Raw genomic sequence first — 25,162 nt, 5'->3', positions numbered from 1 at the left:
GTGCTAATGGCTAAAGAATAAAAGGAAAAAGGTCAGGTTACAGGCCTCTATATGAGTCAGGGCTTTGGCATGCTAATTATCCCAGGAGACCCCCAGTCTTACCCCTCCACTCATGCCAGTGAAGCACAGTTTCAGTTTGCCCGGCCATATGGAGCAGCCTGAGGGAATCGCCTCTAGATATAATTGTGGCAGTGCCTCAGCTGTCATCCCTTCACCCCAACACTTCATTTGGGCCTGAATGATGTGGACAACAATGTCCATCATTATCTCAGCACCTATAAGCACATATCCATTAGTTGAGGTCTTTATTTTCTATTCTTTCCATATTAGACTATTTTGCTAGTTTCTTCTTTGTATGTTTATATACAGTGGGTACGGAAAGTATTCAGACCCCCTTAAATTTTTCACTCTTTGTTATATTGCAGCCATTTGCTAAAATCATTTAAGTTCATTTTTTTCCTCATTAATGTACACACAGCACCCCATATTGACAGAAAAACACAGAATTGTTGACATTTTTGCAGATTTATTAAAAAAGAAAAACTGAAATATCACATGGTCCTAAATATTCAGACCCTTTGCTGTGACACTCATATATTTAACTCAGGTGCTGTCCATTTCTTCTGATCATCCTTGAGATGGTTCTACACCTTCATTTGAGTCCAGCTGTGTTTGATTATACTGATTGGACTTGATTAGGAAAGCCACACACCTGTCTATATAAGACCTTACAGCTCACAGAGCATGTCAGAGCAAATGAGAATCATGAGGTCAAAGGAACTGCCTGAAGAGCTCAGAGACAGAATTGTGGCTTACAAAAAAGGTTACAAAAAATTTTCTGCTGCACTTAAGGTTCCTAAGAGCACAGTGGCCTCCATAATCCTTAAATGGAAGACGTTTGGGACGACCAGAACCCTTCCTAGAGCTGACCGTCCGGCCAAACTCAGCTATCGGGGGAGAAGAGCCTTGGTGAGAGAGGTAAAGAAGAACCCAAACATCACTGTGGCTGAGCTCCAGAGATGCAGTCGGGAGATGGGAGAAAGTTGTAGAAAGTCAACCATCACTGCAGCCCTCCACCAGTCGGGGCTTTATGGCAGAGTGGCCCGACGGAAGCCTCTCCTCAGTGCAAGACACATGAAAAAACACCTGAAGGACTCCAAGATGGTGAGAAATAAGATTCTCTGGTCTGATGAGACCAAGATAGAACTTTTTGGCCTTAATTCTAAGCGGTATGTGTGGAGAAAACCAGGCGCTGCTCATCACCTGTCCAATACAGTCCCAACAGTGAAGCATGGTGGTGGCAGCATCATGCTGTGGGGGTGTTTTTCAGCTGCAGGGACCGGACGACTGGTTGCAATCGAGGGAAAGATGAATGCGGCCAAGTACAGGGATATCCTGGACGAAAACCTTCTCCAGAGTGCTCAGGACCTCAGACTGGGCCGAAGGTTTACCTTCCAACAAGACAATGACCCTAAGCACACAGCTAAAATAACGAAGGAGTGGCTTCACAACAACTCTGTGACTGTTCTTGAATGGCCCAGCCAGAGCCCTGACTTAAACCCAATTGAGCATCTCTGGAGAGACCTAAAAATGGCTGTCCACCAACGTTTACCATCCAACCTGACAGAACTGGAGAGGATCTGCAAGGAGGAATGGCAGAGGATCCCCAAATCCAGGTGTGAAAAACTTGTTGCATCTTTCCCAAAAAGACTCATGGCTGTATTAGATCAAAAGGGTGCTTCTACTAAATACTGAGCAAAGGGTCTGAATACTTAGGACCATGTGATATTTCAGTTTTTCTTTTTTAATAAATCTGCAAAAATGTCAACAATTCTGTGTTTTTCTGTCAACATGGGGTGCTGTGTGTACATTAATGAGGAAACAAAATGAACTTAAATGATTTTAGCAAATGGCTGCAATATAACAAAGAGTGAAAAATTTAAGGGGGTCCGAATACTTTCCGTACCCACTGTACCTGTTTTCTGTATGTTTATATACAGGGGCATCTCAATAAATTAGAATGTTGTGGAAAAGTTCATTTATTTCAGTAATTCAACTCAAATTGTGGAACTTGTGTGTTAAATAAATTCAGTGCACACAGACTGAAGTACTTTAAGTCTTTGGTTCTTTTAATTGTGATGATTTTGGCTCACATTTAACAAAAACCCACCAATTCACTATCTCAATAAATTAGAATACTTCATAAGATCAATAAAAAAAAGGATATTTTAAACAGAAATGTCAGGCTTCTGAAAAGTATGTTCATTTCTATGCACTCAATAAAAAAAAAGATTCTCTATGGGGTTCAGGTCTGGTGAGTTTGATGGCCAGTCAAGCACAGTAACACCATGGTCACTGAACCAGCTTTTGGTACCGTTGGCAGTGTGGGCAGGTGCCAAATCCTGCTGGAAAATGAAATCAGCATCTCCATAAAGCTTGTCAGCAGAAGGAAGCATGAAGTGCTCAAAAATTTCCTGGTAGATGGCTGCGTTGACTGTGGACTTCAGAAATCACAGTGGACCAACACCAGCAGATGACATGGCAGCCCAAATCATCACTGACTTTGGAAACTTCACACTGGACTTTAAGCAACATGGTTTCTGTGCCTCTCCACTCTTCCTCCAGACTCTGGGACCTTGATTTCCAAATGAAATGCAAAATTTACTCTCATTTGAAAAGAGGACTTTGGACCATTGAGCAACAGTCTTCTTCTCCTTAGCCCTGGTAAGACACTTCTTCTGACGTTGTCTTTGGTTCAGAAGTGGCTTGGTACGTGGAATGTGACAGTTGTAGCCCATTTCATGAAGACGTCCGTGTGCAGTGGCTCTTGATGCACTGACTCCAGCTTCAGTCCACTCCTTTTGAAGCTCTCCTAAGTTCTTAAATCGGCTTCGCCTGACAATCTTCTCAAGCCTGTGGTCATTCCTTTCACTTGTACACCTTTTCCTACCACACTTTTTCCTTCCAGTCAACTCTCCATGAATATGCTTTGGCACAGCACTCTGCGAACAGCCAGCTCTTTCAGCAATGACCCTCTGTGGCTTACCCTCATTGTAGAGGTTCTTGATGATTGTCTTCTGGACAACTGTCAAGTCAGCAGACTTCCCTATGACTGCTGTTGGGATTACTGACCTAAACCCAGAATTTATACCCTGAGAATGGTAATTTAATAGAACTTGAAAATAAATATTCTAATAATTTGAGATACTGATTTTTTGATTTTGATGAGCAGCAAGCTGTAATCATCAAAATGAAAACAAAAAAAGTCTGGAAATATTTTACTTTGTCTAATAAATCTAGAATATATTTAAGTTTTACTTTTTTAATTAAATGACAGAAAAAGAACTTTTTCATGATATTCTAATTAACTGAGATGCACATATATATATATATATATATATATATATATATATATATATATGTGTGTATTAATTTACTTGTTCATTTACAACTTACATTATATTAATTATTTTCGATTGCTTTTTTACATACCAAAGTTACTAACAAAAACGATGGAGGTGAGATTCTTAATTTACTGTATGTACCCTCTGTTAGTAAAATGATTGGTCTAAGCTCACGTTGTCATGTGATCTTTCCACCGGCAGATGTCGTCACTGCACTTTATCGATAACAAAACTTTTCCACCCTGGAAAAAAAAAAAAAAACTTAACCTATTAAAACTCAGTTCTCGTTCTTGATTATGCTACTTACAGCAGGCTACACAAGGAAAACGTGTTTTATTTGATTAAGAACAAAATGATTTACAAAGGGTAAAAAAATAGGCTATCGATAGATTAAAACAAAACAAATATTAAAATCTACATAAAATAACATTAACAAGTTTGTGACCTCTAAAGATCTCATATATATATATATATATATATATATATATATATATATATATATATGAGATGTTTATAGAATACTACCCATTCTTTGAAGACAGGTCCAAAATGACTTGGGATAAGAGTATCGTACTACAATAGGCCTACTACATTACTACAACTAGTAGCAGGTCTATATATATTCTATAGCCTAATAAAATTTGCATTTGATATATGAAGAATTCTGATTCAGGCGGGTTCGCAAACCGTCGTCGTCTCATATGCCGTTCAGTTTCCTCTCCCTACATCCAGAATCAGATCTTCACCATGGAAAAGCAAACCACACAACTGTCCTCAGATCAGTGCGCGAATCACATCAACGCGCGCGGCAAAGTCTGAAATGACATCATTCAAGCCAACGCGGATAGTGCTGCCTTTTCAAATGCCTGATCATAATTACAAACATCAGGGCAAAAAGTATTTTATGATTTCATGTGTTCTGCATAGTATTTTAAACAAGCGAAGTAAAAAGTACGAGTTCTGAGGAACCATTCGGTGACATTACGTGCTCTTCTTTCGGGTTTTGTAAAGTTGTGTTTCTGTTTTTATCTTTCTAAGAGCACTGTGCGATAATTTATAACTCGTACTACGGTGAAGTCGTTCTTCATGAATATTAATTTAGTCACTGCCTTCGCTTTGGAACCAATTGTACATCCCGAACCTGTCATGTGCCTAATTAATATTCATACACCCACTTACTAACGTCTGCTTTAACTGGGAGAACGACACGGTACGTAATTAATATTCATGAGCTAGTCCTTCGCCGTAGTAGGATAGGTAATTCGCGGAGCATCTCATGTGAGGTCCTCAGGCGCTCAGTGTGCGCCTCCCTTTGTGCCTCTACACTCAAGATGGCTCCCGTTTTAGAGAAGAAGCTACTGGGCGCAGCCGGGACAGGCGACACTATGGAAAACAGCAACGAGGATGATGAAGGACAAAATCTCTGGTACGCTCATACCCTCAAAGTGTCCAGAAGTGCAGCGGATTTTGCAAGGAGTCAGTTTATTTGACAGTGTGATGTGCTGCTTTGTCACCAGCCGGGTGCTGCCCAGTTCAGACGCCGGTCCCGGATGAGCCCAAAACACTTCACATAAACTTACAGCAAAGTCTGGATCAGGCTACTTTAGACCTTTACAGCGGGCTAAATAATAAAGAAAGTCTTCTGAGACGTTAGGACGCAGATTGTCTCGGTTTATTTGCTCATGTCATGATCACTGGTGTATGTTGTGTGCTACTGACTAGCATTTGTTTAAACTCAACGGTTGACATGAGATCTGTAGTGTTCAAGTCGTTTCTGATGAAGCTTTGCTAATTAAATTTGAATGCGGGTGATGATTTTTATGATGAGTGTCAGGGAACTGACTGTTGTTTTGCGTTTCTGGTAGAATCTAACGGTTGATTGACATCGATCTCTTGTGTGAGGGGTTCATTGTGGTAACGGACTTTTTGTGGATGTTTTGTTAACATTATATTACATAGTTACAGTTCGTCTGCAGACGAAACTAAACATCCAACTACTGACTACGCTTTAAAGCCCATGTCTGCTAATGTCATGAATGGCAAGTGATCGGTGGTCATTTGTTTTGTTTTTCAGGACTTCAATCCTCAGCGAAGTTTCCACACGCTCAAGCTCTAAATTGCCCTCTGGGAAAAATATAGTGCTTTTCGGTATGTGTGTTTTTTTTATTTTTTTTATAAATATTGTTCTCAATCCAATTTCATAGTTTATTAAAAGTGCATTTATTTTTTTTGTGTAACAGTTATAATTTTGACATGTACTCTGCTTCATTTAAATACATGTGCAACCTTCAGCAAATATCTTTGAATTCAATGTATGAAGCTGGTAAAGGGATAGTTCACCCAAAATATTGTTACGACCTCATGTTGTTCCAAACCTGTATGGCTTACTTTTTTTCTGTGGAACCCAAATGAAGATATTTTTGAAGAATGCTGGTACTAAACTGTTTTGGTTATCATTGACTTCCATTGTAATGATAAAAAAAATATCACAATATCTTATGTGTTCTACATAGGAAAGAAAGTCATACAGGTTTTGAGTGAGTGAGTGAGTGAGTGAGTGATTGAATAATTTTAATTTTTGGGTGAACTATCTCTTTAACTTTGTCCAAGGCATAAATCTGAAGTAATTTTCTTTGTCTTTACATTCTTAGGATTTTATTATTCAGTGCACCAATGTGTCATGATTTATGAGTGATATGATTTCTGGTGATGTTTCAGGGGAGGATGGTTCAGGAAAAACCACACTCATTACAAAACTTCAAGGATCCGAGCACAGTAAGAAAGGTAGAGGGCTGGAATACTTGTACCTGAGCGTCCAGGATGAAGATCGAGAGGGTAAGTGATTTTAAACTGGGTCAAAGAAGGTGATAAAGAAGGAACAGAATTAACAAAGTAATATTTAAGAATTATGAAGCTTTTGCGCATGATTAGTTGTCATAGCTTTGATTTAACTATTTAATTGCCTGTTTTGTGTTAAAAGTTTATTGTATTTTAAACAGTATATTCATATATTGTTTTGTAAACAAATTACATAAGACTAGAATGACATGAAAAATTATATAATAAATATTTTATTCTCTTTTGGGTATACTTATTCAGTCTGTAGAAAATGCAGTTTATTCAGTTGTTTTTTTTATTATTATTTACAATAAACTCTTCCAGATTTAACTCGCTGCAGCGTGTGGATTCTGGATGGAGACCTGTACCACAAAGGCTTGCTGAAGTTTGCAGTGACCTCTGAGTCATTGAAGGACAGTCTAGTTGTGTTTGTGGTGGACATGTCACGGCCTTGGACCATCATGGAGTCTTTGCAGAAGTGGGCGAGTGTACTGCGTGAGCACGTGGACAAACTGAAGATCCCACCTGAGGAAATGAGAGAGATGGAGCAGAGGAGTAAGTGCTGTTTTGCTCTTTTACTACTAGGATGTATTAGTACCAATACCTTACTGTTTGCTTGCAGGGGGCAGTGTGATTATGGGTGATTACATGTGCATGGCATCTATCTTTATACTAGACATCTTATTCTTCTTAAGTGGTCACTGGTCATCATGAATAGCTGCAGGATGTTTGTTCAATTAGAGGAACTTGTTTGCAGTACAATATCAACCCATATCAGGCAGGTGGGATTTGGGAATATAAATGTTGATACAACTTAACATTTAAGCTATGTCAGTTTACAAATGTGCCTTCTCTGGAGAAGTTCTGTTCCTTTTCTGGTATGTTTTGAATTATCATATGTTAATGTTTAGATTCAAATGCAGACAGTGACACTTATATATTGTTGTGGTGCAGTAGTAAATACACTAATAAATACCTTGTAACACAGCAGGTGCAGAGGTTATTGTTTTTGGTTGGCTGTTTTTTGATATAGTGAAGAATGAACCTTAAACATTATAGAACATTTTTCTGTTATGAATTCAGCGAGTAATATAGAAAGTCATGTGAATCTAGGGCATCATATGCTTTTATTAAAATTGTTTTGTTCATGAGTCCTAATCCAGTTTTATTATGAGTTATGAGAGCAGGACCGCCTGCACTGTAGGATGGTTTAGTGATAGTCTGGGTATGAAGCACTCTTTGTGCTTTGAATTTGCATGACCTGTGTTGTCAGACTCTTGCTGTTAGAATCAGAGTGGTCACAAATACTGTTTCACTAGTAAGTATTAGTCAAAATTATGTTTATTAATTAAAAATGTTTTTGAAAACATTTCCCTTACCAAAGCTGCATTTATTTGATCAAAAACACAGTAAAACTGTAATATTGTTAAATATTATTACAGTTTACCAGTTTTCCTATTTTAATATTTTTTAAAATGTTATTTTCAGCTCTGGTCTTTAGTGTCACATGATCCTTCAGAAATCATTCCAATATGCTGATTTGGTGCTCAAGAAACTTTTCTTATGAATGTTAAAAACAGTTTTGGAAACCGTGAATTCTTTGAATCAAAAGGGGAGAAAAACAGCATTTATTTGAAATGGAAATCATTTGCAACATTTTAAATGTCTTCACTGTCACTTTTAATCAATTTAATGTGTCCTAGCTGAATAAAAGTAGTAATTTCTCTTTTAAATTGTACTGACCCCAAACTTCTAAATGGTATTGTTGTTTATTAGGGCTTGAAGTGAATATTTTGGATTTTAAAAGTTTAAAACTTTTGACTGGCCATGCATTTGATGACTTGGTGTTTTGCGTTATGAAAACAAAACATAAAGCTGGTACAATAGCGTTTGAGAAGTCTGAATGTTTTTTTTAGTGTGAGTGAGAGGCAGAGTGCTCAGACATAAAGTGAGAGGCTATTTCTGAGGATGACTGTTTCTGCGTGTGCCCTATAAACAGGGCTGTGACAGCAGAACGGGGAAGTGGTTTGGCAATGGTATTGTTTTTTAGTTTGCGTATGAAATACAAAGCCCAGTGGTTTTACAACACATTTGATGGCAGTTTGAATCACTAGCTCTGTGACCACCACCTTAATGTATGGTGTTTATCTTTCCAATATTTTTTTTCATCATACAGAACATGCTTTCTGTGATGATTTTCAATGTTTATTTTATTTATTTATTTATTTTTTACATTTAAAACGTGGTTTTAAATGTTTCATTGAAACATCATTCACATCATCCCATATTTACAGTTTTTTTTGTGAATAGCCTACATTCCCTATTTTAATATATTATCTAGGCTGAAATAGGATCCACTGAAGTTGCTATTTCAATATTAGTGACCTATCCACTGTTCCTCATTTGCTAATTTCTGCTCAGAAATTGATTTTGTTATACTGTACTATCCTAAATACTGTACTAAATATGTGATCGTTAAGTATTTATTTTTCCTCCTTGTCTATTCATCAAAGAAAAGAAAAAAAAAAGTACCAAGGTTTCCAACTGTTTTTTTTTTTTTTTTTAATTCTATCAATATTTCACATTTTTACTGTGTATTTAAACAAATAAATGCAGCCTTGGTGAGCGTAAGAGACTTGTTTCAAAAACATTACAAAAATCTTACTGACCTCACACTTTTGAGCATGGTGTATATTTTATTTTTTAACTTCACATCCCACAATTGGCTAATGTTGGATGTATTGAATTAATGTCCAAACACATTAAGCCTTAAGCTGCTCTCAGCTTCGTAAAACTGACCCACCCAGTAAAAGAGCCGTTGCTTCCTTAAGCACTGCTGAGATTATCTTAAGAAGCACAAGCCTCTGCTCACTCCTTACATCTGACCGGATTCAGTGATGTCAGCAGCACTCTAGTGGGAAGGACAGTTCAGCCTCTCTTTCAAGGCGTTGCATCATGGTCTGCTCAGTCTGACGTTCCTGACATTCGACTCATTGCTGTAAGCAGGGCATGAGCACAACACCCAAGCACAACTCCAAACCACTGTGCTAAAACATACCGTCTCACAGCTCTTAGTCAGCTAACACACTGACTGAACTTTTTTTTTTTTCTATGTAGACGTGGATGTAGTTGGGAAATTCTTTTCTGTGTGGCCTTGTAGCCTTTTTTTTTTTTTATATATATATACAAAAACAACACTAATTAATTGGTATTTACAACTTAGTTTTTTGTCATTATGATTTGATATATGCACTTGTTAGTGCACTGATGGCTTAATACCTGCAAATGCACACTGGATGTGTGTATTCTGTTGACCGTCCCCACCCTTGTTTGTGGAAGCTGGTCAAAGTCGACAGTAGAGAGTGATTGTAAACTGGTGCTTCTTTTGATTGAGGTTATTACGGTAATACAGTCTTATTGATTTAAGAAAGTTACATATTACCGCATTGTTAATGTTGATTGTGTGGTTAAAACAGGCTGATCAAGTTATTTAAAAAAATGTTCACTATGTTTTTCAGCCTGTTTGTTTAGAGAACTGTGGAGATAACATGAGGCAGTAGAATCAAGGCTATTATTTAAAAATGTCTGCAGATGGTGCCATGTGATATTGAACTCTTGCCTATTGGCTATTATCATTTAAGATGAATCACTAGATGGTAAACGGCTTGCCTTCTGGAAATAATAAATTTCCTAATGGACTCTTTGTCAAAAAAGAGCACAGTAGTTTATTGGTTTGCAACAGATTATCTTGATCGCTGGCTCCTGTGGAAACATGTATATAAACTCTACATCACAGGGTGTGATATGATGAATCCAGTTTATACACTACAGTTAAAAACAAACAAACAAAAACCCACTAATATTGTGTAATATTTAGGGATGTAACAAAAAAAAAATCCTTGACATTTCATTAAATAGTAATTAGGGGTGTAATAGTATGTATTCGTCCCATGAATTTTCGGTATGTGTTGGTATGTGTACACAACGAATACAGCGTTGTAGCCTAACCACCACTAATCACCAATAATCGCAATAAGCTTCACGTTTTGTTACTTTTGATAAGAAACAAAGTGTCATCTTCCAAATTCTGTCCATTTTATCATGAAATTCAAGCAAAAAATGCCGTTTTGACGCTCTTTAATGTTCTCCTCAGTTCCAGCGGCAACGCAGAGTGTGAGTGAACGTGATCATCACTTCCTCTTTAATACTAGTTACAGAATATAAACATGAACGAACATCTGAAGGTTTGTTGAAAGAAATCGTATAACTTACTGAAACATATATCTTGTGAAATCGCTCAGTGTTTCAACTGTGGAAAGACATCAATATAACCGCTTGTAAACAATGTCATGTAGCATTACATTTACCTCAGCAAGTCATTCAGTGTCCACAGCTTGTTAGTTCACTAGAGAACTGAACTCTTTCGATAAATATATGCACTATATTAGCCTATATATTCATTATATTTTACATAAGCTGTTAGTGATGTCTTGATTATTTAATGCATGTTTAAATAAATCTGTCATGAAAATGACAGCCACTGTATAAATAATTATATAACAACAAATTGAAGTAAAAACATAATTTTATAATTTGATTTAGAAGTTAAAGGGATAGTTCACCCAAAAATGAAAATTAACCCCATGATTTACTCACCCTCAAGCCATCCTAGGTGTATATGACTCTTCTTTCAGATGAGCGCAATCATATATCCTTAGTCCTCCAAGGTTTATAATGGTTGTGAATGGGGGGGCTGCTTTTGAAGTAAAAAATAATGCAACCATCCATAAAAAAAAAGTAATCCATACCACTCCAGTGGGTTAATAAAGGCCTTCTGAAGTGAAGCAATGCGTTTTTGTAAGAAAAAATCCATATTTAAAATTTTATAAGTTCAAATAACTAGCTTCCGGCAGATGACCGTACGCAGAATGCGCAAGTCGATTTGCGGCGGAGGAGTATCCTTTGACCTGATGCACAACGTAATGATGAATGCGGAGGCGCAGAGGATGGAGCAGAGCAAATCATCGTACAAATCATCATAATTTTTAAAGAGAAGTTTCGGAGGATTTCGATATAAGAGAAGAGGAGCTTAAATTTGTTGCACAGCCCTATTTGTTTGAACCACGAGAGGCGTGTAAGCTTACGATACTCCAACATCCTACGTCATACATCGCGTCAGAGGATTACTCGTTTGCCGCATGTCGACTTGTGCATTCTGCGTACAGTTGTCTGCTGGAAGCTAGTTATTTGAATTTATAAAGTTTAAAATATGGATATTTTTCTTACAAAAATGAATCGCTTTGCTTCAGAAAGCCTTAGTTAACCCCATGGAGTTGTATGGATTACTTAGGATGGCTTGAGGGTGAGTAAATCATGAGATAATTTTCATTTTTGGGTGAACTATCCCTTTAATGCAAAAAAAAAAAAAATTATATCTAAAAATAAATAGCAACTGAATTTAAGCTAATAGTTTGGGCTCTGTTAACCTTTAATATTATAGTAATGTGCAAGTAAGGGCTCCCTATTTAGTTTACAAAATTTTTTTTTTTCAGATATTTTTTTTCCCCCTTAAACCACTGTTTAATAAAAAATAAAATAAAAATAAAAAGTTTAGAACCCAGACTGAACCGTGACTTCAAAACCGAGGTACGTACCGAACCGAATAAAAGTATTAATTTAGTGAATAAAAGTATTAATTTCTTAAAAAGTAAATAAAAAATAACCAAAAAAGTCTTAGTGACCCCAAACATTTAAATGGTAGTTTATATTTAATCTGCTTTTAAGACTGGCGTGTCTGTTATTCCTGCAGCATGTGGTTCCTTTAACAGTACGTTAAAGGAAGTTGTGCAGCTTGCCTGGTTTCTGGGTCATCTGGAGCTGCATTCTTAAGGTTCCTGAGGAAGTTCCTCCCCCTTTCCCTCCCTCACCACCCACTGTATTTACTGCCAATACAGCCACCCTGCACATCACCACCATGCCCTCTTATTATACTGTGTATCAGCCCAGCAGTGACTAACATTGTTTTTGGTTGATGTTCCTGTGTTCTGTAATGTGAGGATGAGGAGTTATGTAGGGCACAGACAGGGTCTTCTTGAGAATATGCTGTCAGATCTGTTCACATTTGAGCTGCTCTTCTACAGGCATCGGCTGCTCAAATGTGTCCACAACAAGTCATGATTTCAGGCAGTTTGTTACACAACAGATAATGAACTGTTGGGTTCAAAAACCATGCTACAAATCCTCGCCTATGCTAAGATTTATTTATTATTTTTGTAGTGTAATCCTTTTTTTTTTTGGTATCTGTTTTGGTCTTATGTAACCTGACTGGAATGTCCTAAATCTGTCGATGTTCTCTATATTTGTATGGGTTGTTATTGGTTGAGGCTATTTAAGACTTAAAAAGATAGTTTACCACAAAATTAAATATCTATTCATTTACTAACCCTGTATTTTTAAATTTTGCTTATGATTTGTCCATCCATTGTGGTCCAAATATGGTAAAAAAAAAAAAAAGGCAGCTCAGACGTGTTTGCTTGATGTACGAGAACAAACATCATAGGTTCTTGTGTGTCAAGCTCCATGTTTATAAAGTTATCTGTCACTTTCAAATGTTAGTCATTTGTTTTTGAAGTAAAAATTAATACATTTCATTATTGCTAGTAAGCTAACATTAGCCTGGATGCAATCATCATTGCAGATTATATAACTTTTGCAGGTCAACTAAGAAATTTATTGTTGTGCCATTTAAAGAAATTATGAGAGTCAAACTTGGAGGTATAAATTATTTTTGTCATCATCAATCCAGTATGTTGTTTAACCCCCATTGTCTGCTTATCAACTTATCTCTGCATGATCTGTAGCCTTTGCTTATTTAAATTTCTTTTGAATTTGTTGTAAAATAATATGGTTTAATTTGCAATATGATGTAAATAGTAATGTGTAATGTGATGCTTCTGTTGTCAACTGTATGATGTACCTACTGACACCGTTTACTGTAAATATATGTATAAAAGTTTGACCCTGCTTGTGTCTTTCTCTCTCTCCTCTGCAGTGGTTAAGGCCTTCCAGGAGTATGCAGAACCAGAGGAAGCCACGCCGAGCTCACCCCAGAGAAGAGGGCCAGCAGCTGGGGGAGAAGATGAGAGTGTGCTGCTGCCCCTGGGAGACAACGTCCTCACACACAACCTGGGCATTCCAGTGCTCATAGTTTGCACAAAGGTAGGTGACAGTAATAAAATCATTTGACCCGTCACATTGGGTCCAGTAGGTGTTTTATTGCCTTACATATCAGTACAATAAATGTAGTAACATTTTTTTAAAATTAATCACATTATTGAAGCACACTTTTTAATTAAGTTTTAGGAGTGTTCAGGGCTCAACACAACAAGGATTTTTTCTACTGTCCCAGTTGGGCCAGTGGTTCAAATGTTTACTTGCTCCAACATGGAAAAAAAAGGAATAAATAAAAAATAAAATAAAATTATTGTTTTAGTTGTTTTTACACATGTAACCTTAATAGGTAAGGTTATGACACAAAAACTACTAGCCTAACTCATATTAATTTTAAATATTGTTATAAACAGTCAATAACAATAAACTAAGAACAAATAATCAAATTGTGAGCAAAAGCACAAATAAATACAACTGAACAAACATATACAAATGAAATAAACGGTTCTTTTCATGTTTTTTATGTAGGTCTAAACTAGATTTTCGGGTACAGCAATGGTAATGAAATGTAAAATATCACTGCACAGTCTTCACTGTATTAACCCTTATTAAAGTTATTCAGTCAAGAGCAGTGCGTTTTTATTTCTTTTTTTTTCTTTCTGTTTTTTGTTTGATTAACATTTAAAAACAGACAGCAGCAGGAATATTAGGCTAAAAACGTGCAAATGATCGACTATGTTTTCTAAAGAACAGCATTTATTTTAAATGGAAATCTTTTGTAACATTATAAACTGTCACTTTTGATCAGTGTAATTCATTCTTGCTGAAAGTCATGTCAGTTTCTTTTCAAGAAAAAAAGCATCTTACTGACCCCAAACTTTTGAACGATAATGTACGTCCTGTGTATAAATAGGAGTGTGTAGGTATACAGTTTTGGAAATTTGAGTGGATATTTTGAGTTGTTTTGCTCAGTGTTAAGGGAATTTTGTTTCTGATGCATCATTGAGTGTCTTTAACTGGATGAAAAGCTCTCTTTATGGAGTCTCAGTAGCCTGCAGGTCCAGAGCTGCAGACTCACCATGCTCCCCTCACATGCTCTCTCAGATCAGAACATGCTCAATGTTCTCTTCTATTGTTAGCCTCCCTCCAGCCCTGGGTGCATGAAAGACAACCCCTTTTTAAATGAGGTGGTTTAGGTCTGAGAGTAAAATGTTCGCTCTTTGTTCTCTTCAATAACAAGAGGCAAAGTGATCAAACAGCCTCACCCTGGGATAGAGGAGAATAGAGCCTGATTGAATTTCAGAATGCAGTTCCAGTTTACTTGAAAGCACAAAATTCCTTTTTATCAATATGCATTAGTATCATTGTTACAGATCTGCAAAAACAGCAGCATTTCACTGGCCTACTGCAACACAGTTAACCCCAGAATGAACATTGTCATTTACTTCCTTCTTTCTGTTAACACAAAAGATATTTTGAAGAATGCTGAGGTCCAAACATCATTGTATGCCATTGACGTTCACTGTACGGAGAATTTTTTTTTCAAGATATCTGGAGTAGGTTTAGCTTACTATATTTATAAATTGCATTGCTGTATTATCACATTTTTAACTTTTTTTTTTTAAGTGTTCTAGACAGGATATGTTTATTATTAAGTGAGAGATTATGTCCTGTGGTTCAGTAGAAGGTCAGCAGTGTCTGTGACATGCAGAGATGAGTTTGCATTTGCAGTGATGGTCATGGCAGCCTCCTGGATTTTTAAGCAGCCTAGTTGGCACCTCCTCTTCCTGCCAAAAACGATTATGGCTGGCAATCAGCCACAACCTGAGTCATTCACAAATATGGCTGCTGCATTGTAATGAGTACCATTAAGCATGTGTGCACTTCTCTGCTGTTTTTAGGATGGTGTGTCTGTCTTTTAAAAACAAACAGTATCTTAGAGGTTCAATATATTTAAAGGGGTGGTTCGCTCAATAATGACAATTTTCACTCTTGTGTTGTTCAGTTCAAATATGATGTGTTAAGACACACTGCACCTAAGACATTTTTTTTTCTTCCTGAATGATTTACGTCTCTGTCTTTTAGTGTGATGCTGTCAGTGTACTGGAGAAGGAGCACGACTACAAGGAGGAGCATTTTGACTTCATTCAGTCACACATCCGGCGGTTCTGTCTACAGTGTATCCTACAAACTTTCAAAGTCTTAACATTTGTGCTGTTGTAATATTACTCTTTCGTTATACAGTACACTGTAAAAAGTCATTTTAAATTTACTGCAAAAAACTGGCAGCTGTGGTTGCCAGAAATTTACTGTAATATTTCAGTATTGTGTGGTGGCATATTGGTCCTGTACATTTTCCAACTTATAATCGTATATTTCATCAAGTTATTTAATTTTAATATACCAATCTACTTGAAGTACAAAAATCTGCTCTTTACTTTAAATGTACCGTTAACCACCATGGTGGTAAAAATGAAAGCTACATGATAAGTGAGAGTTCATCAAAAGTGACCTGTTGGTAAAACGTGGCAAATGCTCCTGTTTAGACATTAACTCAAAAAAATGTAACACAAACTGCCCGAATGTTCTTTACTGATAATAATTTGGTTTCTTCTTATTGTTTACATAAAATATGTGATGTATCATGCAGGGACTTCTAGGAATGTCCTTTTACTGCTTTTCATTGTAAATTATACAGCTGTTTATTGTTTTTACTTGCAAAAAATGTAATTAGATTTTTTACCATACATGGTGAGGTAACTTGGAGTTAACCAATTTTTTTTTTTTTTTTTTTTTTTTGTGTAAAAAAAAAAAAAAAAAAAAATTACAAACATTTTTTTTCTGTACTTATCCTTAATCAAGTCTCACAGATGGAGCTGGCTTGATTTACACTTCAGTCAAAGAGGAGAAGAACCTAGACCTTCTCTACAAATACATGGTCCACAAAATATACGACTTCCAGTTTACAACACCTGCCTTAGTGGTGGAGAAGGACACTGTGTTCATGTGAGATCTTTGAAATCCCCTAAAAACATTGCATTTATCTTTTTATTAGTCCGTCAAGCCGGTTTCTGTTAAAACATTTTTTTTAATTTATTTTTTTATCTCTACATAGTCCATCCGGATGGGACAATGAAAAGAAAATTGCCATCCTGCATGAAAACTTCACAACAGTTCGACCTGAAGATCCCTTTGAGGACTTTATAACAAAACCTCCTGTACGAAAGGTAAGAAGAGAGAAAACCTAGGAATGAGAATTTCACCTTAATTGTCTACTGCTTGTGTAAAATTTGGCCTTTTGTCTCCTTTTTTGACTCTAAAGTTGGTGCATGACAAGGAAATCAGTGCAGAGGATGAGCAGGTCTTCCTCATGAAACAGCAGGTATGAGAACAGACTTCAATTTTAGGTTTCAGGTTTCTGTCATTCACTGCTGAAGTTAAACATTAGAAAGACAGCCAAAACGAACCTCCGCCAATCAAGTGATCTCTTCTCTGACGTCATCATGCATCTCTCACAGAGCTCTCCTGCTGTCCCTCATTAGTTTGATTAGCTACAGTGAAATCCATTTGACTTGTTTATTTTCCCTCATGGTTCCACAGATTTCTGACCAGCCAAGAGCTGGTGAAGCCTTTTCATTGTTTAATTGGCTGATCCAGGGTCAGCTGTGCCGTATACTGTTTACTTAAACAATATTTGGTAATTTTAAAACAATAATTAATTCCTAATGGACATTATAAGCAAACTTCTCTGGATGCTCATTGTGGTTCAAATATTCTGAACGGCTCCATGTGGTTTAATCAATTGTGAACAGTGTTTATGTGAGGGGCTTTTATTGAGAATGGTCTTTAACACAATATTAGGCTGCATGTAAACACTGTCACTGTTATTAAGCGGCTGCTTTTGATTTCACCAAGAGCATTCATTTCTTTGTCTTTGAAATAAAAAGATCACTGTGTATGACATGGAATACAAACAAAGTGTTGTGTATCAGCTAGATAATAATTGTATAATAAAAATTTGAGTACATTTATTAAAACAACATCATAGTGTCAGTTATAATTTAAAATACTCTACCATTGAAAAGTTTGGCATTGGTAAGAAAAGTATTTTATGCTCACCAAGGCATATTTATTTGAATATATGTCTTTACTATCAGTTTTGATCAATATAACGCATACTTGCTGAATAAAAGTACTAATTTCTTAAAAAAAACAATCTTACTGATCCCAAATGTTTGAACGGTAGCATATGCATTTCAAAATAATGATTTAAGCTTTTTATTAAAGTTTTGCATAGCAGTATTTCAGCTTTCATGTCTTCCCTTACTTTATTACAGTCATTGTTAGCCAAGCAGCCAGCCACTCCCACAAGAGGAACAGTAAGTGTGACTTCAGACTGCACACTCACCTCACACACTTAAGTGTGACATTGTTATGCTGCTTTGAGGATTTTGTGTGATAATGTTTTGACACTTATGCTTTATCATTTTACAAAAGCCACTGAATCCTTTCGCTTTGTTTAAAGTGCATTTTAGATTCCTCTTTAGTGATAATTTTGTGTAGTGAGAAATCTAACCCTGCTGAATTGCTTTGCAATTTCCTGACACCTGTTTTTTGTTTGTTTGTGTGTCTATTTGTATATAGGAGTCTCCTGCCCGGACAACATCTGGTTCACCCAGGCCGACAGGCCGAACAGGGCCCACAAATGTGGCTAGTGTCTCACCCATGACTGCGGTGAAGAAACCAGACCCCAACATGAAAGGTAAGATATCTTACCTCGCAAGATTACATGCACCACTTGATGCAGAACCTAAATGAAGCTTTGTGATCTCATGGCTCTCTGTTCATCAGGACGGCACAAATAACACATGATTGTGCAGTCAAGCAAAAACTGTGTTTTCGTGAGAGTCTAAATATGAGCACTTTGGTCTCTCTTTCTTTCTCTTCCACACTCATCTTATTTTGCTGGATCATCCCTCTGCCTCTGTCTTGCAGTGTTCTTCTCTTTAAAACACTGCCCCCCTGAGGAGACCATTGGAATAATTCCCTAAACACTATATTCCTGCTGGTTCCAGTTGGTGTGGGAAAAATGAAATTTTCCCATCATTAAGCTCAGCTGGACAGCATATCAAATACCAGCAGGAATAGATTCAGTCGCTTTAATTAAATCAACTTTAATTGAATCTTAAACCACCCTGTAGGGTATCAGGTATCATATTTCACATTTTTGAAATTTTTCACCATCTTTCAGTTAATAGCCAGCTTGTGAGCATTGTAGTTAGTCATTGAAATTAAAGGGTTAGTTCAGTTCTGTTATTAATTACTCACCCTCATGTCGTTCCACACCTGTAAGACCTTCGCTCATCTTCAAAACACAAATTATGATATTTTTGATGAAATTCTAGTGCTGTCTGACTCCTTCATAGACAGCAAAATAACCACCACTTTCAAGGTCCAGAAAGGTACTAAAGACATTGTTAAAATAGTCCATGTGACTGCAGTGGTTCAACCTGAATTTTATGAAGCGACGAGAATACGTTTTGTGCACAAAAACAAAACAAAAATAACGACTTAATTCAACAATCTCTTCTCTTTCATGTCAGTCTCCTAGGCAGTTGACGTAGTGAGCACAGTGCAGATCTTCTGTGTTTATGTCCGAACACTGGCTCAGTATTGGGCGACGCTGTACATGTGAGCAGTACGGCATATGTGTGTGATGCTGACGCAGGAGCCGGCCAATAATGAGCCGGCATTTTGACGTAGAACCTAGAAGCGCTGGACATAAACAACGTATGAGAATGACACAGAAAAGAGGATATTATTGAATTAAGTCATTATTTTTTCTTTACGTTTTTGTGCACAAAAAGTATTCTTGTCGCTTCATAAAATGAAGGTTAAACCACTGCAGTCATGTCGACGGTTTTGACGATGTCTTTAGTACCTTTCTGGATGTTGAAAGTGGTGGTTAAATTGCTGTCTATGGAGGAGTCCGAGAGCTCTTGGATTTCATGAAAAATATCTTAAATGATTAGTTCACTTTAAAATGAAAATTACCCCAAGCTTTACTCACCCTCAAGCCATTCTAGGTGTATATGGTTTTCTTCTTTCAGATGAACACAATCTGAGTTATATTAATAAATATCCTGACGCGTCCAAGCTTTATAATGGCAGTGAATGGGGCAACAAGTTTGAAGCTCAAGAAAGTGCATCCAGTTGCACTTTTTCGTAAGTTGAATACGGAAAGCAGAGTCGTGTGGAGTACATTTATGATGGATGGATGCATTTTCTTGAGCTCCGTTCACTGCCATTATAAAGCTTGGACGCATCAGGATATTTATTAATATAACTCTGATTGTGTTCATCTGAAAGAAGAAAATCATATACACCTTGAATGGCTTGAGGGTGAGTAAATCTTGGAGTAATTTTCATTTTAAAGTGAACTAATCCTTTAATTTGTGTTCCGAAGATGAACGAAGGTCTTACGAGTGTGGATCGACATGAGGGTGAGTCATTAATGACAGAAATTTAATTTTTGGGTGAACTAACCCTTTAAGGAACCATAACCCTTTCAGTATTATAATGGTGATAATTCTAATTCCGGATGTGCTTTTAAATACCTCCAGTGTAAGTGAATATCAGTTGTCACTTGAAAGTCATGATATTTAATTTGTGTGTGTTTATAGGAGCAGCAGCAAATGAGGGAGTGCTGGCCAACTTCTTCAACAGTCTGCTAAGTAAAAAGACAGGTGTTCCGGGCAGTCCTGGGTCACCGGGGGCAGGAGCAGGAGCGGCTGTACAAGGCTCTGCCAAGAAAACAGGTAAATTCTTCCTTTGCCAGCCCCAGCCTCAAGTCTAGGAACAGGTGAATCTCACAAAGTACTGCCATGTATGGGTCATATCCCCCCACCCCCAAAAAATAAATAAAATTAAATAAATAAATAAATATATATTAAAAAAAAAAAAAAAAAAAAATATATATATATATATATATATATATATATATATATATATATATATATATATATATACATACATACATACATACATACATACATAAGGATAATCAATGGCTAGCTGTACATTAAACTATTTTAATGCGCTATGTGTAGGCAAAGAATCATCTGATGCGAAGAGGAATGCACACAATTGTCATAATATTGGCTTCGGTTTCTTTATGCAAAACACAAACAAAAAGTCATCCCAAGCCATCTGATGCACCCTCTCAAGATACTCCTGATGATGAGTATGGCCCATAGTGACTGATATGCCTATATCTTTTGAATGCAATGTCTCAAGTTCTCAAAAACTTCGTAAACATGGAGAACAGGACATTCTGAGGATGTTTTTTTTTTTTTTCTTTCTTTTGATTTTGGGTTGAATTATGACTTGTACAATCCTTCATGAGGTTCACCTGATCACCTTCTGTCATAATGTTCTTTTGCTCCCTCTGGAAAATGCTGTTTATTTTGGAGTTTTACCCTTAGAGCCAGAGAGAGTATCCAGAAGGAATGGGCTGAAAAGCCTGTGTGAGTGACGCCACCATGGATGGTGATATCTCATACTCGCTGGTTTTCATACTTAGAATGATGTCAAGTTCATGCCAACTGCACTTTTCATTTATGATATTTTGTTAGTTGTTTACATGAAGTTCTAATATATTAACACTTCTGTTCTTTACCTGCTATTATGGCCCCGGCATGTAAATTAAATTTCCCTTTGATAAAGAACCCCATGCAGTTTTTTTTTTTTTTTTTTTTCTTCTTTCCTTTTTCATGTCTTTCTCAGTAAGTTTGCATTCGTGTAGCCGCACAGCATGCTGCTTTTGAACACATACCAGCATGCAGCACTCATCCACCAAACTGGTTCCCACATAACCAGCCTGTGTTATTTTTATATACAACACAGAAACTACAGGAGATTACTGTTTTTTTTCTTGCTCTCTTTTTTCCAAGGGCAGAAGCCGGGTTTGACTGACGTTCAGGCGGAACTGGACCGAATGACTCGTAAACCCGACTCAATGGTAACGGCCAACAACACCCCAGCGACGGAGAACGAGGCATGAGCGCGTCAACAGCATTGTCCAATCTGGAAATCAACATGTAATGACATAAAGGAGAAAAAAAAAATGCTATTCATGACCAAAATTTCCCCCACCTTGTGTATCAATCAGCAAACAGACCGAAAGTGTTGGGATTCTATCAGATGTATAGGCTCTGAAGTTGTGGGGGAAAGAGAGGTAGATATTTGAAAAGATGCAACTGCTTTTCTTTGTTTTCATTTCCAGACCCCTTTCTATGTTTGTTTGTTTATTTGTGGTGATTAATTTTTGGTGTGGCATGGCAGGTCAGGTAATGGGTGCTCTCTCCTTAAGGAGGCAGTCAAACCTCTAAAGTGTGGGGCCTTGCTTGGCTTGGGACACCTTTAACTGCACCCATTCCCCTCCTCCTGACAAGAGCAGAAACGCACTGCTGCATTCAATGAGCAGTCGCTTCAAGTGTTGCAATCTGCTACAAATCCTGCTAAAAGCCTAAACATATTCATCGAAAACAAGAAGTACTTGCAAAAAGTATATAGTGTGTACAAACGTAGTTGCATTTATGCTGATGTATTTATAAAGAAGAAAGCAAATCAAGCTTTTATTTTCTCTCTGTGTTTTATCAGTGAGACGTTAAGCTTCACTTAACATGGTTAACATCACTGATGTCATGACACTAATGACACATACCCATTGGCCTTCAGCATACAGGAATGGCAGACATTGCCACACCGCTTCTTTGAATTATGTAAATATGCGCTAAATATTTGCTATACGAGCTTTGATTTGATTTTGTATTAAATTGAATTATTTTAACAATTTATGGAGAACTATTTCAGATGAAACAAGCATTGATGAGTGTCAGGCTGAGCATTTTCTTTTGGCTATGGTTGTTTTTGGAGGAGAGGGGCAGGGCAGCATCTTTCCTAGTATAACTCCCAAGTGCCTGTGTTATAGTGGAGGTGCTTGTCTCTAAAAGAGGAATTGCACTGTAGCATCAACAGTCAATAGTTTTTTTTTTTGTTTGTTTTTTTTTTGGTCCAGCTTCATGTAATTTATTTGTTTTTTTTTTTGTTTTGTTTTTTTGTCTGTGGTCTTTGCTTTTTTGCTAAAATTACACATTTTGCTTACTTCAGTGGCCTAGATTCTTTTTTTGCTGCCATAGGGAGCTTGCCTGCCTTTTAGTGAATGTCAGTGTCCACCTAAAACGTGTTTAGCATCTTGGCGGGACATTTCGTCCCACCATCAAGTTTGAAATTGTGGTTTAAACCACTACTACCATTCTCACGTGGCCAAGTACGTCGTGTCTTTTGTCAGTCCTTACAAATGAGATCAGATTTGTTTAGCAATTTTATATAATATATATATATATATATATATATATATATATAATATATAACTTTAGGACTGTTTAACATTAAACATTCCCAGTTTCTTGCGCAGCGTAGGTGTTTCTGTAGGCGACGCATGTTTGTTTTGTGTGCCCTGCCTCAGTGCCCACTGGAAGTGACGACTTTGCCTTCAGTGTAGCATTCACTGTTGTCACTCCACATGCTCTGTCTCTTCACTCAGGGTAGGTTTGAGTCCATACAACAGCCTTGTCCGTCTTCATAGTAAATTTCTCAACATTTTCTTCCACTACTGATACTGTATCATATTGAATTTCTTGTTTCAAGCAACCGTTTTCGGTTTTTCTTTTTTGGCCCTTGAACATGTAACTAATTTAGTTGGTTTAGCTTGACAAATCATCCACAGGCATGATGTAATGGTTTTCTTAAGGTTTTTAACCTTGATGTTGTAGTGGAGAAACTGTAAATGGAGCAGCTAAAGTGGCTTTTAAATGATCATTACATTTTCAGATGAAAAAGGAAAACGCAGAGAATTGAAATCTGGAACCAAAGATGTAGAATCCACATGTTATGTCTATGTCGAGTAGCTGCTCTAAATTTCTCCCAGGTGGCCACTCTTGGCCGAGCCTGGAGAAGCCATCATTCCAAAACGGATCCTCTGTTTACTGTGGTGGTCTGTGTACAATGTCCGATTTTTCCACTAGAGTTTGAAGTCTTTGTCCTTTTTTTTTTTTTTTTTTTTTTTTTAAGCTCTTCAAGGGAATAGACCACAAGATGTGTAGAGTTTACTGTTGTTTTGCATGAACTTGTGCTAGAAATATGAAAAGAAAAATCTCATACCAAACTAGAGATAAGGAACTCGAATGAAATTTACATTTATTCTGCATAATATTGCTTAACGGTTTCCATTTATGATGGGCAGGGCTAAAGCATTTGCTGATATTCAAGCACAACATTAAGTCTGGACTATATACCTCTTGTTTTAGTGGTTAAGGTTTTTCATCTATTCAGACTGAAAGAATTTCTTGGGCTGTCACTAATGAAGCCTCCGATCACATAACATTCTACCTGCTTTCAAACCGCTCATATAACCTTAAATGCACTTAAGTATTTCATTGCATTCTGCATTTGCTGTATGACTGAAATCTCACTAAGTATCACTGACACATTCCTGTGAACATGGCTCTTTTTTCCCACCAAAAGATGTGGCGTTGTAACCGTTTTTCTGAAAGTGAAGTACTGTTATTAATTTGTCTTGGTTAAATTTTCAAAAGCAACGCATTGTTAACATTTAAACATTTCATTTTTTTCCTACACAAATTTTGGCGGTTACTGATTTTACTAGTAGCTTGGTGCAAATATAGACGACAACTTAAAGGACTAAGAAATTAAAAAACTAACAAGCTGCTGAGATGCCTGAAGTACTTGAAAAAGCTTCCTAACTCAGAACCCATCTGTTTTCCCAAAGGAGACACACAATGGATAAAAGGTCTAAGGGTGGCCACCAAAAGAAACCGGTTACTTGGCTTCAGCTTCATTGATTTCTTTCCCTCGGTTGGGGATGATTGCAATTATATAATGAACAGCACATTTTGTATGTATTTCATTCAGACTAGGATGGAAGTTGACTGCTTTGTTCTGTATAATTCTTCTAATATGCACTTACCCCTGTAAGTAAGAAAATGTTGAGAAAATGCTCTGGCTTCCAAAGTTTTCTATACAGGAATTGAAAGACCTTTCTATTCACACAAAGGACTGTTTGTGTGCTATACCGTAAAGTGAGTCTGATTGTATGGCTTTAACTTGATGCAGTATGTGGCCATGTGAAATCTTGCTTTTAATGCAAACAAGATAAGGAAATGTCTTTTTTCAGTCCTGGCTTAAATAAAATACAAATCCAGACTACAACTATCTTGTGAGATATAGATTTTTTTTTTGCTTGTCATGTCAGTTCATTTTAGAAAATGCACAGCATTTTAGAAGACAACAGCATTACAGTACTGATTAAGACCTACAAATATTTAATATTTTGTCTGTCAGTATGTCTATTGGGACTGATCATTTGAAACACTTTTTTGATTTAAGAGACATTAGTTTTGGGAACCAAACCAGTAGGGGGCAGTGCTTTTCTCCCATTATCTATCCATTATTTGGTGTCAGTGTAAGATGTTTGATGTAAATGTGTACATGCATACATTTCTAAAATGTAATCTTAAGGCTGTACACGTTCTATGTAAGATCACAAAGTCATATATCAAACTTTTTTTTTTGTAAACATATACTATGTAAATATAAACATACTTGAGTGTGTGTGTATATTCTAAGTATATGGTATGTATACTACTGTCAGCATTTACAGTTTTTGG

General features: G+C 36.8%; 1 protein-coding gene and 1 long non-coding RNA gene across 3 annotated transcripts; one reads left to right on the top strand and one right to left on the bottom strand.

The window, feature by feature from the left end:
• Nucleotides 1-2,108: 2,108 nt before the first annotated feature.
• On the bottom strand, nucleotides 2,109-4,213 carry LOC127515722 (uncharacterized). Its single transcript, XR_007930856.1, has 3 exons — nucleotides 4,092-4,213; nucleotides 3,579-3,646; nucleotides 2,109-3,132 (listed from the first exon to the last, which is right to left on the bottom strand). It is a non-coding gene; the product is annotated as an uncharacterized LOC127515722 (long non-coding RNA).
• Nucleotides 4,214-4,672: 459 nt separating this feature from the next.
• On the top strand, nucleotides 4,673-24,704 carry dync1li2 (dynein, cytoplasmic 1, light intermediate chain 2). Of its 2 annotated transcripts, none has more exons than XM_051899653.1 (13): nucleotides 4,673-4,830; nucleotides 5,479-5,552; nucleotides 6,123-6,239; nucleotides 6,567-6,797; nucleotides 13,294-13,460; nucleotides 15,498-15,591; nucleotides 16,283-16,418; nucleotides 16,528-16,639; nucleotides 16,735-16,794; nucleotides 17,750-17,791; nucleotides 18,057-18,174; nucleotides 20,096-20,230; nucleotides 21,370-24,704. In XM_051899653.1, exons 1-13 carry the CDS (start codon nucleotides 4,736-4,738, stop codon nucleotides 21,384-21,386), a joined length of 1,398 nt encoding a protein of 465 aa, XP_051755613.1. In that variant the 5' UTR covers nucleotides 4,673-4,735; the 3' UTR covers nucleotides 21,387-24,704. The 2 variants fall into 2 exon arrangements, with proteins under 2 accessions (XP_051755613.1, XP_051755612.1); XM_051899652.1 differs by having other exon boundaries at nucleotides 21,365-24,704.
• The last annotated feature ends 458 nt before the right edge of the window (nucleotides 24,705-25,162 follow it).

This window comes from Ctenopharyngodon idella, chromosome 7, assembly GCF_019924925.1.
Source record: "Ctenopharyngodon idella isolate HZGC_01 chromosome 7, HZGC01, whole genome shotgun sequence".
NCBI classification, from domain to species: domain Eukaryota; kingdom Metazoa; phylum Chordata; class Actinopteri; order Cypriniformes; family Xenocyprididae; genus Ctenopharyngodon; species Ctenopharyngodon idella.
This window is presented reverse-complemented; position numbering and strand designations above follow the sequence as displayed.

Bases quoted from the DNA above. Each gene is read 5' to 3' on its own strand.
- dync1li2 (XM_051899652.1), top strand. From the start codon at position 4,736: ATGGCTCCCGTTTTAGAGAAGAAGCTACTGGGCGCAGCCGGGACAGGC. The intron at 5,553-6,122 runs GTATGTGTGTTT...GTGATGTTTCAG, and splicing joins GAAAAATATAGTGCTTTTCG to GGGAGGATGGTTCAGGAAAA. The intron at 18,175-20,095 runs GTAAGATATCTT...GTGTGTTTATAG, and splicing joins ACCAGACCCCAACATGAAAG to GAGCAGCAGCAAATGAGGGA.